Source organism: Cylas formicarius, unplaced genomic scaffold (assembly GCF_029955315.1).
Source record: "Cylas formicarius isolate icCylForm1 unplaced genomic scaffold, icCylForm1.1 PGA_scaffold_1__22_contigs__length_36826433, whole genome shotgun sequence".
Classification (NCBI taxonomy): Eukaryota; Metazoa; Arthropoda; class Insecta; order Coleoptera; family Brentidae; genus Cylas; species Cylas formicarius.
In genome coordinates this window covers 23,411,706-23,428,701 of record NW_026844264.1, presented here as the reverse complement: position 1 = coordinate 23,428,701, position 16,996 = coordinate 23,411,706, and the positions used below count along the sequence as shown (strand labels likewise).

The 16,996-nt window shown below is 31.4% G+C and overlaps 4 protein-coding genes across 7 annotated transcripts; 2 read left to right on the top strand and 2 right to left on the bottom strand.

Moving 5' to 3' along the window:
• The first annotated feature begins 651 nt into the window (after window positions 1-651).
• Window positions 652-3,435, top strand: LOC132696386 (large ribosomal subunit protein bL20m). Its single transcript, XM_060661186.1, has 3 exons — window positions 652-897; window positions 946-1,056; window positions 1,111-3,435. The coding sequence occupies exons 1-3, from the start codon at window positions 811-813 to the stop codon at window positions 1,360-1,362; spliced, it is 450 nt and encodes a 149-aa protein (XP_060517169.1). The 5' UTR covers window positions 652-810; the 3' UTR covers window positions 1,363-3,435.
• LOC132696385 (CKLF-like MARVEL transmembrane domain-containing protein 4) lies at window positions 2,842-7,772 on the bottom strand. 4 transcript variants are annotated; one of them, XM_060661183.1, is made up of 4 exons: window positions 7,380-7,772; window positions 6,739-6,916; window positions 6,408-6,680; window positions 2,842-5,206 (listed from the first exon to the last, which is right to left on the bottom strand). In XM_060661183.1, the coding sequence occupies exons 2-4, from the start codon at window positions 6,874-6,876 to the stop codon at window positions 5,069-5,071; spliced, it is 549 nt and encodes a 182-aa protein (XP_060517166.1). In that variant the 5' UTR covers window positions 6,877-6,916; window positions 7,380-7,772; the 3' UTR covers window positions 2,842-5,068. The 4 variants fall into 4 exon arrangements, with proteins under 4 accessions (XP_060517166.1, XP_060517167.1, XP_060517165.1 ...); XM_060661184.1 differs by having other exon boundaries at window positions 6,739-6,905; window positions 7,389-7,772; XM_060661182.1 differs by having other exon boundaries at window positions 6,739-6,905; window positions 7,380-7,769.
• Window positions 7,773-8,216: 444 nt separating this feature from the next.
• Window positions 8,217-10,735, bottom strand: LOC132696384 (protein asteroid). The gene has a single exon (XM_060661181.1). It carries the CDS (start codon window positions 10,418-10,420, stop codon window positions 8,237-8,239), a length of 2,184 nt encoding a protein of 727 aa, XP_060517164.1. The 5' UTR covers window positions 10,421-10,735; the 3' UTR covers window positions 8,217-8,236.
• A 1,199-nt stretch (window positions 10,736-11,934) lies between these two features.
• Window positions 11,935-16,968, top strand: LOC132697006 (protein-S-isoprenylcysteine O-methyltransferase). Its single transcript, XM_060662233.1, has 5 exons — window positions 11,935-12,279; window positions 12,364-12,625; window positions 12,706-12,815; window positions 13,152-13,259; window positions 13,355-16,968. The coding sequence occupies exons 1-5, from the start codon at window positions 12,091-12,093 to the stop codon at window positions 13,529-13,531; spliced, it is 846 nt and encodes a 281-aa protein (XP_060518216.1). The 5' UTR covers window positions 11,935-12,090; the 3' UTR covers window positions 13,532-16,968.
• The last annotated feature ends 28 nt before the right edge of the window (window positions 16,969-16,996 follow it).

The window sequence follows — 16,996 nt, the reverse complement described above, 5'->3', positions numbered from 1 at the left end:
TCTAGCGTGCGGGAAGCGTCACTTTACCACGTCAGTTTCGTTTTCCATGAATCCGAGCCACTTCGGACATTTCGGGGATTTTACCGCACGGATTTGGGAGCAATCGGATGTTTTCGGGGATATTTCGCACGCGTTGAATTTTGACATTTGTCAATTCTGACGGTCATGTCAGTGAATGTATTCATATTGTTTTTCGACAATGTACCCAAACACTAACGGTCGTAGAAAAAGTATAGTATGCAACACGTTCGGTAAACTTTTTAACCCACTCGTTTATTGACCACTAGCTCCGCTCGTGTCAAATAAACTCGTGAGTCAAATGCCGGTTACCGCACTTGTTGCATAGTATACTATTATCACACTAGTTGCATAATCTACTATTAAACTTTACACGGTGTGATTGAAATTACATTATTCAATTTGCCAGATTTTAATTTTGGGAAATCAGGACAGTGGAGATCAGATCCCATTTAGAAAAAGGAAATATTGTATATTGATCTAGAAAGTGAAAGAACATTGTTTTATAGTCCATATTTGTCGTAGGACACATTTCAAAATAGGCAACCCACAAAACCTCCTGTCATTGGGTTATTGAACATTGATGAAGCAAAAGGCAAGTTTAAAACGGCATTGTCAGTCGGAAATCTTGATTTATTCGTACCCAATCTGTCTATTCTGTGCGTTCTTTGACTATTTTAGGTTGTGTTCAAATGTCTTCTAAAACTATTGTAGGAAATTAAATCTTGCCGAATTTATAGATATCTTAAATTTGAAAACTTGTAATTGAATAGCGAAAAGGGTTATAAAGAAATGGTGTTTCTGTCGGCCGTGAATTTTGTGCGATCAAGAGGTCCAGACGAGTTTTGGCGTAAACGAAAAATTTTGAAACTCTCTGCGGTAAACAAGTTTTCAAAGACTGATAAAGTACTAATGCCTTATTTATAGCACTTTATTGGAAGAAGGAGAAATTGTTATAGTATTGCAATTCGCTACGTCCACAGGGCTTTAGTTTATGCTACCAAAGGCAGAAAATTGAAAAAGTTTGACATGAGAAATGTAAGCAATTAGTTACTAATTCTTGCAATGCACTTACACAGAATTTTTTATTAGCTGTGGGAAGCCAGGCTTACTGCAGCATGTGCTCAACATGAAATAAGTTATAGCACATTCCGAGAATCACTTCACAGATCAGATATACTTTTGGATCGCAAAACTCTAGCCGATTTGGCTTGCTGGGAGCCATATACTTTTAAAGCTCTTGCTGATATTGCGAAGCGAAAGGCTGTAGATGACGGTTTAGCTGGTGCTACAGATACTCAGGAACTAGACGGAATAATATTAAGAGGTACTTTAAGAAAGTAAAAGTGTCAAATTAATTTATATGGTAGTGTTTTAATAAACAGCATAAATTATTCTCTTTTTCTTATTATCCTGTTATTGTATATTTTCTGAATTTGTTTAATTATTTAATTGTAGTTTTTTTAAGCTAACTTTATAAAATAAAAAAAAGTTCTGCTTTGCAATTCTCAACCTAAGTTAAGTACTCCATACTAAAAATATGAGTTTCTTTATATTAGGGTTGTAAAGGGGTAAAAGGGCACTCATTGGGTCCTATCTCAAAAAGTAATTGTAAAAACTTGGGGTAAAAAAAGTTACGATTAAAAAGAAAAGCTGGAAATTATTTTTAAATTTCTCAAATGCCTGCCAGGGGGCATAATTGCATTCTTGAATTTGAAAACCTGTTGTTTGAGAAATAATCTTATATTAAAGATAACTAAAATAAACACAATTCTAAAGTTGGGATAAATTCGATTCGCCTACATAAATTAGTTTTTGTTCTACCTGTTAAGGGAAAAGTGGTGGGGGGTCTCCGAATCTTTTTAGAAATAATTGTCATTAACAATAGCCGAACGTATTTTGTCAAACTTGCAGTCGTTGAAAAAGGTTCTTCATTGCCTCACTACAAATAAAATTTATCAAAAAAATTAAATGCAACGATATCTCGTTTATTGCAACAAAAGACAGTCAATTTCGATACTTCTTTCCTAAACTACATCAGTAAAAGAAATACCAAAGTAATGTCGCCATATTTAGGAATATTTTTAGCTTACCTACCATTATTAAATATTCTTAACTTAAAAACCCACGACTTTCCCTTAAGAGATAGATCAAAAAGCATTTAACGAAAAAGAATTGAATTTATTCCAGCATTACGGTGTTCATTTTAGTTATGTATAATATATTTATGATATAAACATATTTTTCGAGATAGGGCCGAGTGCCCTTCCTTCTCGGACACCCGATGCATTGAAACGATTTGAGAAGCTTGCAGCACGCCAATTTGTTATACGGGGTCTGCCGCACACCACTGATTGCTCATAAGATGATTGGTTGATCCAATTTGTTGCATTGATGTTAATAACAAACTGTGTCCAGTTTTTTATATAGAGCTACTATATTGAAATTGAGCAAAAAAATTGATTTGAAAGGTAAAATATAGCGGAAAATTATTTTCTCTTTCAAACTTCTAGCGATATTTTAACAAAATTTGGTAGCCAATGTTGCATGAATAGACTTAGTTTAGTTATTAAGTGGCCAAGTGATGCGCAATAAGCTATAATTTTTTTAACAAAAAAAAAAGTTACATTTATGAAACTAAAAACGAGGTCTTGATTAGGTTTAAGGGTCATAAGGGCAAACTTTCATAGGACATTCATATTTGTTGTGAAGACAATATCAAGTTCCAATCAACCGACTTCACCCTATCCCTAGCAGTGCTCTATCACTGTAATGAAGCTTAAGCGTCATGCTCATAGTTGCTTATAATTTGTACAAATAAACTTTACTGTGATAAATATATTTTTTGTAACAATTATTCACAAAAACAAAAATTATAGTCGTGCTGAGTGTAGAAATATAACATTGACATGACATTGATTGGATGAGTTTTCTTCCAAAACTGATCTAAAAATATCACACAAAGATTGATATATGTCAACTAACAAATTCTCATCATAATGTAAAGTACAGTACATATTTATCTGCTACTTTTAGACTACATATGCCGAGACATGTGTTATTATTTAAATTGTGGACCCTTTTCTTGAATCAAAAGCTTTTTGCACAATATTAACTTAAATCTCTTACAATACTAAGATTTTAAAGCTAGAGACAATTCTGACTATTTTTAGAGCTCCATAAGCCTTCCTTAGTCTTTTTCACTGATTAGTTATTGTTATGCTTGTTACCGCAATATTGAACTTTGGAATAGCATTCCAAAATTGACTAAAATTGAAGTCCTATTCCAAATTTAAAAATTAAAGTAAGAAACATATTTTTTACCGGTACCGCAATTTGCATAAAAAGAGAATCAAATCAAAATAGAAGCTCCAAAAATAATTTTAAAGAATATATCAAACGCATGGAAAGATATTTCCACACCGCAGCGCCAATAGTTAATACTTTTTAATAAGAGAAAATTAAGCAACATACTTAACTAAAATATAAAATGAACACATCGAAATCTAAAGTATTATGACAATCATGATAATGAGAAATGTTGAGTTAATGAAAACTTATATATAAAATATTTAATATTGGATTTTATGAAAAACAAAACAAATTTTAGGCTCATTAAATAATTGAAAAGACTATTTTCTGTCACTGTGTGGAAAGTACCCATCCAAATTGGTATGGAAAATCATTAATTTTATTGACAAATCATGGTATCCATTTTTTTAAAATTGGGCAATACGAACGTGAGACACAGGTGAGTGAAAATTTTAAACAAACTTCCACCGCAGAAACGAAAACCGGAAAAAAGCCACCATGTAATTTCAAATCATATAGTGAAATCCAAATTTTTGTTCCAAACGCAGACATAGTCTAAATTTGTGAAATTTGATGCTTCTTATGAGTTTGTAGGTGTATTAAAGTGTCACGAACATGAAATGCCATATTTAGGTGAATTTTTGTTGTGAAAAAAGAAACAGTTTGACAGTTTCCCACATTCAAACATTTTGCCGTCTATTGTCACTTCCATATGGTGTTTATTCTGAGTCAAAACATCTTTAAGATAACCAGGAATTACCAGAGCAAACAAGAAGGAAATAAAACACAATGTTAATCATGAATCTGAAATGCTCACTATAAATGCACTTTCATATAGAATCCCTTAAATATATTTTGTTATGATTATATATTTTGCATTACAATATGGCATTTTTCATTGAAAGATACATCTCTGCCCTAAATTGTATAAAGTAACTACTATATTATTTTAAACTTTGTATTAATGTTTCCCATACAATAAATGCTGTAAAGATATTGGGCATTAAATGTACCAGTCGGTATCTCCTTCTCATAGCCCTCTGTAATAGAAACTGACTTCAAATTGGACCACTGCCATATGCTTTGTCTGAAAACATTTGATAAGATCGCCTTGAAAAAAAAACATTAATGAGCATTAAACATATGAAATCTGAAGGTTAGTAGCATCTCAACCATCCTTTTCTTTCTAACTTAGAAAAATTCAATCTTAGAATCAAAATGTTTATAAATTTCAGAAATTAAATTGCAGGAAACCACAATTTGTGTTGACTACTTTTCACAGACAAGGAACAAAAAAAATCTAACAGGTGTGGAAGTTGATTTTGTCGCCCGTGATGGAGTGAGTATGCAGAAAGAGGCACTTTCAGTACTTGTCAGCTAACCATTCTAAAGTGCCTTTAGTGTCCATAAAGCCCCATCACTGGCGAAAAATATAAAAATTATTAATAAATATGAAATAAACACAACAGTTAGGCGTTGTCCCATTCCTAAGTGTTTAAATATTGAAAAGCATTATTTGTTTTCTTTTCATGACATTTTCCCAAAAAAAATGCCTTTTAAATAACGAGTATATATCTTTTCCAAAAAAGAGATTAAGAATATTATACACTATATAAGAATCTGGATGTTTAAACTGAACAGAAAGAGATTTTGGTAACTCCATGCCAGACACCGAAGTAATTCCAATTGGATTAAAAATAGGATAATATACAGAAAAATGAAAATTAGATATGTGGGTTTAATAAGTCGGTGAGTTGACAGCGGTTGTTTGCTTGCTGACCATTCTCTCGCCTTGGGCTAACTGACCGCTTTGAACCGCTTTGTATTTCAAGAATGCGTCCAACGCATACGCGATCATGGCACAAAAGCCAAAGAACTGAAAAAAAGACCGGTATATTATGTTCACGTTTTTTCTGTATCAAAAGGTTACTAAATTTTTTAAGTCAACAGAAATCCATTTCTCACACGGAATTAAGTTTGAACATGGTTAATGAACATGAAAATTTGGATACCAACAGGTTTTCTAGTTCCAGAAAGCCATATCCTATCCTATTCAGTAGTGTTAAGTTTTCTTTTGTTTCCAGAGATATCTCACTTATTTAATAAGTGAGAAAGATCACTGGCGTACTTTTTTTAAAAGAGATATCAATCATTCCTTGATATTCCAAATTAGTTTAGGTAAATTAAACAGTTTAATATTTATTTGACTGTCGCTTATCAGTATTTAAAAAAAGAACACACAAAATATTAATTTACCAGCTTCTAGAAATATAATACAAATAATTATGTTTTTGAAAGCAAAAAATGTACCTGTTTATTAAAACCAAAAAGATAAATTTTAAGGTGGTATTTAAATATTCTTCTGGTAAGTGAACTAACAGTATTAAATATGTGTTTTGTGCTCCAATAAAGTTTATTTTTGTTAATACATAAGTCCCCAATAGAGAAGAAGCAACAAAAATAGGACAAATAAAGTAAGTGAACTTTGAAACACTATTTTTATTAAATTGTGTAATGATGACATAAGGAGTTGCACAAATTTAACAAGTGTTTTAGCCAATATATTAGATTTTATCCAGAAAATGGTGTCATGTAACCAAGTGTATCTATTTTTGGAGTTAAGGTAGTTTGCATCTCCTTAGTATACATTAAAATACATTAAACAAACCATTAAATAAGAAATATAAGAAGAAAAATAAAACACTTTTAGGACACTCCCTAGAATTCTCAATGTCTGTTATTCATTAATTCATTAATAGAACTTTAGAGATCAGGTACAATTAGACATTTTTTTAACTTCCAATTCAATTCATTTTCAGGTTAGCCTGTAGCCAAATTTCTGATTTCTACTATTTGTAAAACAGCTAATACAGGTTCTGCTTCTATTTTGCATAGTACCAGAAAAAATAGGTAATAATTTATATAAACTACCTTGATATTTAATTTATAGTTTATAAAATCAACCTTCTTTAATTTCACTTATCACATGTCACAGAACAGAAATCTACGCACTGGCTGTTAAAATCATTATTAATCTTTTACAAAATAAACTTCCAGGATGTGGTGAAGAAACTTACCCCTGCTGCAATGAAAGCTTCCACATGTGTAAACGATAGCGCTAAGGAGGCAGCAATAATGTACAATCCAGCCCACAACCCGCAATAGCCCAACTCAAATTTGAGCCATGGAATTTTATAAAAGCGTTCTATAATGTGGAACAGATATAAGGCAAGCAAAATTAAGGTTAACCAAAATCCAGTCATAGCAACAAAGTTAAACCAGACTCCTCTGCTGTGATAGGCCCATGGTCCACCTGCTTCTATACAGATGAAACCCAACAAGTTCAATGACTAAAATAGTACCAATAAATAAAAAATATTTCGGAAAAAAAAAGAAAAAAAAACTTACAACTTGGGAAATTTTCAACATTCCAGGTAAAGTTCTTATATAGGATCCATCAAATCTTATGGTAGTATCTACAGCTGTCGTAGATGATTTCACTGTAGTTGTAGTAGAATGTTGACCGGGAAATCCTGGATCACTCATGGTTTATTTTCTGGATCAACTGACCAATACTGGAATGCAACTAATAAATAAAACGTTTGACGCCTTGCCTACCTTAATAAAATATTTCATTAATGACTCGATATTATGATACCAAATATCTAAAAGTGACTATGATGTCATTTTTACTTATTTTACACTTGGAGTTAAAAACAGCTTTTTTGAAATAACTAAATAACCTTGACCCAGTAGTCGATATTCAATAATATTGTTAACAAAAATAATAAATAAAATATTGAAAATATTGAAACAATGAATTAATAAATAATTGTACACGGCATTTCCACCTTTTCTCGAGTAGGCAGTGACTAAAATCCAGATTTATGCAAATAGTGAAATCAATTTTAATTTAGTTAGTTATTCGCTATAAGATGGTTAATAAGCTTATTGAAAAATAAAATACCGTCTATGCGTGCGAGAATATAATAATAGCAAAATTTTACAGAATAAAACTTTTAAATTTAACAAAATAAAACAACACTCACAACACAAACCTGTAGGCTATTTTAACCACCCAGTCTCGTTTTAGTTAGGTAAAGTTACAACAGCACAGATATACCATGGATATTTGACAATACACCTTCCAGCATCCAGCACACGCTTCCAAAGAAAAATGAGGGAGGTAAATTACAACCACTTTTTTTTGGAGAACGTTTGGCCTAATTGGTTCCAATAAAGTTAGAAATCGGTTCAAAATTCTTGAAAATAAGTACCCATAGTTTTCTGAATTGTTTGTTTCATGAGTATTTTATGAGTAAATATATTCGCGTTGGTTGTTGGTACCCAGATCCTGCGAATTGCTGGAGGCGTATTGCGAATCAGTCGTCATTTTATGACTAATTATTATAATTTGCAATGTATATGTTAACACATCATATGTTAAGTAGTCTTTCTTTAGCAATTTTGGATGTTTTTTATATTTGTAAGCTGACCGGATGATTTTCAGCAGTTGTCAATGTCAAGTTAACCAAAAAAGCGTCTTAAAAAGCTTACCAACAATTACTCTGCACTAACGTCACGATCAGCTGTTAAAATGGCCGTCAGAGGGTAAACAAAGTGGATCGAATAGATTATTTTTATTTTGCAATTTCAGAATTTTATTAATTAAAATACAATTTTTGTGTTATTATTCACTCTGGGATAGCTATGATGGTGGCTAATGTGTTTTTATTTGATACCCACATTAAAATTTAAACAAAAAAAATAATGAAGTCTCCAAGAAACGAAACTGAGTATGATATTAAAAATGTACCTCTAAATGGTTGATTGTGGCTAATTCAATATAATTAAATAATTCAGTACACCATAAACAAAAACAAAAATACGAAATAATCATTATTATTTAGTTTGAAACCAATGACAAAACAGAAAATAAATTGTTTGGGTCCACTATATTAGCGTGTTCCTGTTCAATGTCACAGTCATCTTCTTCCAAAGCAGTTTGAGACAGTTTTTTCCTTTTTCTTTTGTGCTTCTTTTTCTGCGTAATGCTTTGACAAATAAAATACTCTGAAATTGTAGTCAGAACATATTCAAATTCATTCGCTATTGTAGGGGCATCCATTAGCAACATCTTAATGTAGCTTTCCAAATTTGATCGTTTTCTAAGATTTGTGGTCATATTGTATATAAAAGTACCATCGAAGACCGTGTGCATTGTCAAATTGGGATATGGATAATTGAACAAACTATTGAGATATTTTATATGTAAGAAACAACTTTGAATTTCTGACATAGAATGTACCAAATTTCTGTCAAACAATTTGTAATTGTTTTTGACTTTTTCATCCATTTTAAAATACAAAATTAATTTTTGCATACAATTGAGACAATCCTGCTGGGAAATATTTTGAAATATTGATTGGGCGTTTTTTCTAGAGCTGATGCAACACTGCAAACCAAGGCAAAATTTCTTTTGAAGCATTTTTATGGATCTATAAAACCCTATTTTATTATCAACGTAAGTTAAAACCATAAAACACAAAATAAAGGAATATAACAGAGATATGTCAAATGATCCATGAGAAAAAGCATATTTCAAAGATATTAAGAATAAATGCCATTCCCAAGGAAACAAATTCAAACTGTTTATGAATTTCTGTTCCAATTGAAGTAGACTTAAAAAATGTTCCTTCCGTTTTAAGTGATTAAAATGTTTGATCTCTGTGCAACTAGGCACATTCATTGTACAATTTCTAAGTGGATAATACTTAATATTGACTTCCCCACATCTGGCCAATAGAGTTAGATCTTTATCTGTGTTTGTTAATATTTTGTGAATGATACTTATGAGCTTTAAACTTATTGTGTGGGCATGTTCCAAATTACTAACTTCCACTTGGGGAACACAATAATATTTATTTAATACTACCATGTCCATAAAACAAGATGGATAGAGGCACTTCCTGAAATTGTCTTTAAATACTTTTGAAAGTGAAATATGTTTCTTTGTTTCATATTCACCTTCTAAAGAAAACTCGTCACTCTCCTCCATGTCACTTTCTTCCAAAATTTCCAAGTCGTCTTCAGAAATATCTGTTAAGTTGTTTTCAATTTCCCCAAAATTCACATTGATTTTGGTCTCACTACTTGGCTCTGCAATTCCAAGATGATAAAGCAATTCCACATTGACCGAATAGTAACATGACATTGCAATTTTGATTTTTCTCATCACTAGTTTTCTTCTGTCTGCTTTGAATCGACTCAAAATTTTTGTTATCCCAGATTCTAAAGTTTCATTTTGTAACCAGACAATCACTGACTTTATTCTCTTTTGCTGATCATTTTGAGCATTGTGGCCTTTTTGTATCTTCAAATTTTTGAAAAATGGTTCAAAAATACTTCGTTTGATGTAATCATTTCCTAAAACTACTGCGAGTATTGGTAAGTTTTTTTTGTCTAAACCCCCAAAAGTACTGAGAAATTTCTCTACTTTATATATTTTGCAAGATATGTAATTGAACATTTTGTCTTTGCTTTTCCGCACATATAAATCCATTGTTGAAAAAGGAATATATAAACAGCCAAATATGTAGTAATCAGAATCATAACTCAAAACTGGGCAGTTTAACATTTTGGCAATATTTGCTATTTCTGTGTCACACTCAAAGTCGGACCTTGCCATCTTTATGTTAAGTTTCAATAAAACATCTATAAATGTCTCTCTCAAAAAAAGAGGAAATACAGACTGACTACCTTCAGTAACTGAATTCAGCTGAGAAGCAGTCCTTATTTTATTTTTCATCCGACTTTTCACAGTAGCAAGTTTTCTTTTTTCATAACCTCCATCAAATATTACATATGGCGTTATGTTGCACTCAACTAGTAAATTAAAGAAACTGATGATCACATTGGCAAATTTATCATAATCTCCTCCAAAACAATCATTGGATTTGCAGTGCCACTTGTACAAGTGAGCTGCAATGCAGTTACCATCTAATACCAATTTTGTATTGTATAATTTGTAGTCTTCCAAGAATATCTCAGATCTGTTGTTAATGTACGTAGTCAATCCACGCACCCCCATTTTCCATTAAATAAACACTTTTCTCCAGTCTTCTCTTTTCGTTTAACCTCAGTGCTTCACTCTTTGTCCAATAGATTACCATCATAGGTAGATTACTTATTTTAGAATGTGTTTGCCAGGACTTTTTTTTTATCTTTCCTATAAATTATAACACATTTCATATTACATGAACGTTGCGCATTTGGGAAAGAATATCGCTCATTCGCTTAATACGTGAGCTGTTCTGTTCAAATGTTCAAAATTGATATCTTAATACCGATTCCCGATATTCACTCCAGTATTATCGAGTGTTAATACACGAACGATGATGGGCCATTCAAGTATGCGTTTCACAAAAAAATGTTGGGCTCGACTGCTAGGATCATTCGCCCATTGCCGACTTCCGTCGAGGATCTTCGTTTTTGGTCATTGACCAACACGTACAAAGAAGACATATAACCAATATTTGCTCAACTAGCAAAAAAACAAATTTGACCGATACCAAAAAAAACCGACACCCCCCCGCTTCCACCGCGGACCATCCGGGCCCATCCGGCCTCCATACCGGCGTGAACGGGGAAAAACGACGGGGCCGACGACGATTATAACTTTAAAACATGCACTGAACACTAACAACACTAAGTCCACACAGTGGAAACCGATATCAAACTTTTGAGGACGAATACAAGGGATTCTGTCGGGAGCGAACGGAGGTTAAACCGCCGCGTGCAATGCTCCACCACAGCTGATGGGCCATTCCATTGCATTGCAGCTTCATCTTCTTTTCTTTGCTATTCCATATCAGTTCGACAAGACTACTATAGTCATTCTCCCATTACCGACGTTTGTCTTTTGGTCACAGACCTACATGTCAGAGCCCTACCCGTAAAAAAGATTTTAATCAACATTTCTTTTCAGCTTGGAAAAAAGGACAAAAAACGGCCACCCCCGCCTCCATTCCGGACCATCCGGGCCCATACGGCCTTTAACCGGCGTGGAGGGTAAAAACAACAATTACACACTTTCAAACCTTCACAAAACACTATGGAACAAAAACCATACCGATACCAAAACTTTTTAAGACAATTACAAAGGATTCTGTCGAGAGCGAGCGGAGGTTAAACTGCCATTTTCAATGCTTACGACAGGATCTCAGCATTGCAGCTAATCCTGTAGTTTACGTATTTAATAAATAGAAAATGGTAACTATGGAGGAGAACCTAGTCTATGAAATGTTTCTCAATTTTTAGGCAAATTTCTATTACAGAGCGGTACCACTAACAGCAAAATATTAATAGGAAATAACTGTCCTTTTCTTAAACGTCGTTGAATTGCTACCGTCAATTTTTTGCGACCACTTAATTGGCTCATTTATATTCATCGACTCAAATTGATTTCCTACTAATCACAAATTTTGACCTTCTTCACCGCGTTTTTGATTCACCCTGACCAACAACTGACTTCTAGTTGGTGTATGGGTTATTTTTCTCTGTAGCAAAGGTACCCATGTCCATTATAACTTATCTATGGGGAAGTGTCAGAAGGTTCATTGAAATAGTTGTTTACAAATGTCCATGCAAGGAGATAAAACATTAAAATTTCGAAATGTAGATTAAGGACAGCAAAATTCGATTCGAATATAACAAATCGATCATTAACTAGGACAGTGTAGTTAAAATTAGAACTCGAAGATGGTATCGACTCAAGCAAGGGTGTCTTTGGAACACTTTGTAGGTTCCTTTATGGTTTTTACCATAATGGGTCAGTTGAATATTTATTACAAACTAACAACGATCGATTTGAATATCTTTATTTTCTTCACTACTGGTTTAATGATTTGGGTGCTAATACGACTGGCTTTTGATGGAGAAGTTTATGAGGTATGTATCCATTAAGATTTTTAATTTGAATTATATTTTTATTTGTAAATTAGGGGTTTCTTATATTTGAATTAATTTTTTTAGATAGCATTGAGAGCAGCTTTTCTTGGATCCACATTTGGGTTGGGGCTCTATATGTACTTAACATGTCAGAATCACATTGGCATTTTTGGTATCTACATGTGTGTTGTGTCTTTTTTTCACATTTCGGAGTTTGTGGCAATTGCATTTATTCAACCTAATCAAGTTTCAGTTAATTCATTCGTACTCAATCACAGCCTGCAGTATACAATTGCTGCTGTAGCATCCTGGATAGAGTTTTTTATTGAAGTCTATTTTTACCCAGGTTAGTTTTGATTGATACTCTAAAGGCAAAGTGGAGAAAAAAGAGTAAATTTTTTATTAATCCATTATCCATTCTTACAGATTTAAAGAAGTACATGACAATATCCTGTGTTGGATTAGCGATTTGCATTTGTGGCGAAACATTGAGAAAACTTGCTATGTATACTGCTGGAAAAAATTTCAATCATCTTGTAATTATCCTTTTTTTTATTAATTTATCCCCTACATACCATAAATTCAAATTTTCTTTGGCTCAGTTGTATTTATAAAAAAATATCTAATTAAAATAGACCAGGTAAAATTCAATGCTCATTAATTTTAACTGTATAGCATTTTAAAAAATAGCCAGATTAATTATTTATTTTCAAAATTCCTAAAAATTCATTGATTTATAATGTTTAATACCATATTTGCATTTGTTCAGCAGTAAAAGCTAAATTGATATACGCTGGGCCTTGGAAAAAGTGGGAAAACACTTTCAATTCTATGAATTAAAGGACGCTAAATTTGTACTTTTATTTGTCTAGGTACAGTGTGAGAAAGCCAAAGATCATATTTTAGTTACAAAAGGTATATATGCATGGTTTCGACATCCAAGTTACGTTGGATGGTTTTATTGGGCAATAGGAACTCAGGTAAGAGAAATTAATAGATGATAATTTTATAATTATTTTCTATGTCCTTGGCACCAAGGCTTTGTAGCTTAACAGGGTTAATATTTTTCTTTCAGATAATTTTGCTTAATCCAATTTGTATACCCGCTTATGCCATTGTCTCTTGGCATTTCTTTAAGACCAGGATATATATAGAAGAAATTACGCTTTTAAATTTTTTTGGCCAAAATTATGTCAACTACCAGCACAAAGTGGGCACAGGCATACCGTTTATAAACGGCTATAGGATCTAAATATAATTAGCAACTAAGCTTAAACCAATTTTAAGACTTACTGTTTGTTGTTGATGGTTAACAAACTTTGATGTAATGACTGTGACCTTTTTAAAACTCTTGTTGTTACCCTTATTTTTATTAATATATTTTTTATATTACATATATTCAAGTTGCCATTTAGTTATACGTATTTTAAAGAAACCGAATATCATAGAAACACTTTTGAAATAGATATTTAAACTTCTTTGCAATAGCCTTTTGTTCTGTTTTTAAATGACCAAAAAGTTTTTCTTCCAAAGCGGAAAGAACATAGAAAATATTTAACTCAGTGAGGTGAAATGGAAAAATATTGGCAAATATCAAAGAAAAAGTAAAGGGAAATATTCCAAAAAATTAAGGAAATAGGGGAAACTATTTGTGTGAATGTTGGGAGGTGGTTCCCACTTGTTTTTTTTTTTTTTTATTTTGTCCATCTTATAAAGGGCTGGTTTTGAAACAACTTTGACAACATATATTTTTTAACTTTGAGTTTTAAAGTACAGGTGTTCTTGCTTAAAACAAAAAACAAAATTTATTATTATTATGTTTAAAAAAAATATTAATAAAGAGAAAAAATTATTATGTATATCTAATATCCTGGCAACTTATTTTCATTTGAATTTCATTAAAGCTTAAGATGTTATCTGTAATGTTTTGTTAAAGGTTAACTTTCATACTGCTATATATCAAACTAAAAGTCGAAATACTTAAATCATTGGACTGACATTTTTTCCTTTAACTAGTACTCTTAGCCTATGCCAAAACAAAACATATTTTTATGTTTAAAATATTTACTCAAAACTACAAACTTCCCGATAGTAACTAGATATTTAATTTTCTTTAATTCTTCGTTAATTTTGACCATTAATTAGATATAAAACCTTTCAAATCTGTTTTTTTTTATAAATACACAAATAATTCTTTGGAAAGGATGGAAACACCCTTTTTCCTTGATATCAAATAACATAAAATTCTAATAAAAATAAAGATGTTATTCAAAAGTTTTCTAAACGCCATTCATATTTGCTAATCTTATGGCAATTGACGCCAAAGGCAAGGCGCGATATTTATATTAAAAATGAAAAAAGCGTTCCTGGTGCACCCTCACATTCATAAGAATTCGTTGCACCTATAGATTTTTTTAAAAAGATTTTGCTCCAGTATTCAACAGTGAATGTAAAGGTTTTAAGAAAGTTGAACATTTTGAAAATGTGTTTGCTTTCTGAGCAATATATCAATTGTTTTTGTATTTCAACACTGATTCTGTATCTGTAAAGGCGGTTTGCATCATACTATCCGTCCTAGACAGAACGCAAAAGTGAAAAGCCATTTTGTTGTTATATTTATCCTTTTTTTATTTATAATACTAGAGTGAAACTTTATTAATTTTATACAATATGCATTGGACAATCAAATCAGCCTGTATTTGAGACTCTTGATATAATATTAAACTAGGAAGCATTATAAAGGATTAGTCGAAAGTGAGTGTGAATTTAAATTTGTGCTAAATTATTTGGAGATTTTTTTACGATTTTTTGTTCAATATTTTACATTTTTACATAAAATAACGTCGGTTCTAGAATTAACTTACTTATAGAAGACAAATAATAACCCAAAATCATTTGGTTTAGTAGATTCTTAGTTTTTAATGCTAAATATGATTTGATAATAAAAATAGGGTGTTTCCATTTTAAGATGTTTTTTGGACCCGGGTTTAAAATTACATTGAAATTATATATGATTCAATATTAAGAATTCTTGAAATATCGTATGGTTTGCAAAGATCATATAATTTTACAGACGAATTAAAATGAAATACATATAGGATAATATTTTTCCATTCAAATCAGTTAAGAAATAAAAAGCAACGGTGTAAACTCAATTCCACGTATATTCCAAATTAATTGTAGAATTATCAACGCGTAAAATTGTCATTGTAACATGGTTAGTTAAAAGACAATAAAATCAATATCTGATGTGCTGTTGAAAATTTCAAATTTGGGACGAAGTGAACAGGTGTAATTTCAGTATGAGTTCCTATTTTAAATATAAAATTTTAAAATATCACTCAAGTAATTAATTGTGGAAGACAATATGAAATGTACGTGTGACGTCAGATTTTCTAAGCATCCTCGTTAAAAAAAATGAGACAGAAAGGCGTTCGCAACATTGTTAAAGTCAATTTTCAAAATGACACATCTCGCACATTGATTATGTATTAATATAATTATTTTAGTATCATACATGTTGTTAATAGTTTAAATATTGCGTATTTAATTTTTGGTATAAAGATGCACTCAAATTACATATTAGTGCAAGCAAGAGAATCTTCTAGTATGGAAAAGTACATTTGATGCAGCATTTCTAAAAAGTTCTGAAAAGTACAATTTTTGTTTACTCATTCGAATCGAGTAGAACGTTTTGTCTCTTAAACAGTTTTTTTATAATGAAAGATCTAGAGACCCCCTGCAATTTTGCATAAGAGGCCAGTTTTCATTTACAGCGTCGTTAATTGGGCTAAAGTGACAAAAATAAACTTCAACAATTTCAAACAACAAATTTGACATCTAAATTTAACGCACTGGCATAGACTAGCAATAAATTGCAGTCATGTCATTTTCATAATGGAATTTGTACCAAGTTCATATAAATTCTTCAGAGCGAAGGATGCACTTGTCAAAATAAAATGCTTATTAAGCACATTCCAATTAGTTAATGTTTTTTCCTTTGCTGTTACTATTCTAAATAAAGAAAAAAGGGACTTAAAACAGGGTAATGCGTCAAAGCACACAAGCGAGTTAGATACTTCGAATTCCCGTTAAAAAATTAGAATTTTCCTTATTAGATAATTGTTAGATAATTTTTAAGACGACGTTAAATGTTTTTTATTGACATTTAAGATATCGTTAATACTAAATATGTGCGCTACATCAATGTGAAATTGGCGAAAACTATGGGACATGGTGAATTTTTTTTTATTTGACATTGGTACGTTTTAAAATAATTATCAGACAATATCAGAGAATGGATCTTCACCAATAATAACCTTAATTTTCTCTATTTTACTAACCAACTTCTCATCTTGGTGACCAGTGGCAAAAATGCAGCAAATGAAAATATTTGATGCATGTATCACATGAAATGTTTAAAGGTTAGCTGTTGATCATTATTTACTTTTTAAATAAAGATCACTTACGAATTTTGTGGACAAAGCTATGTTATTTAATATTTTTTATATTTATACAATAGCCGAAGTTGTAATCTAAATGTAATATAAATTAACAGTTTACTTGTAAGACAATGCACTATAAATAATCGTAAAGAAGGATAAGTTGCGTGACTGTGCAAGAAAACGGTTAATACAATATATGGGGATTTAATGTACCAAATAATTACCAGTAATATATTGTCTTTGTGTTGCAAAATGTGTTTTACTACAGTACC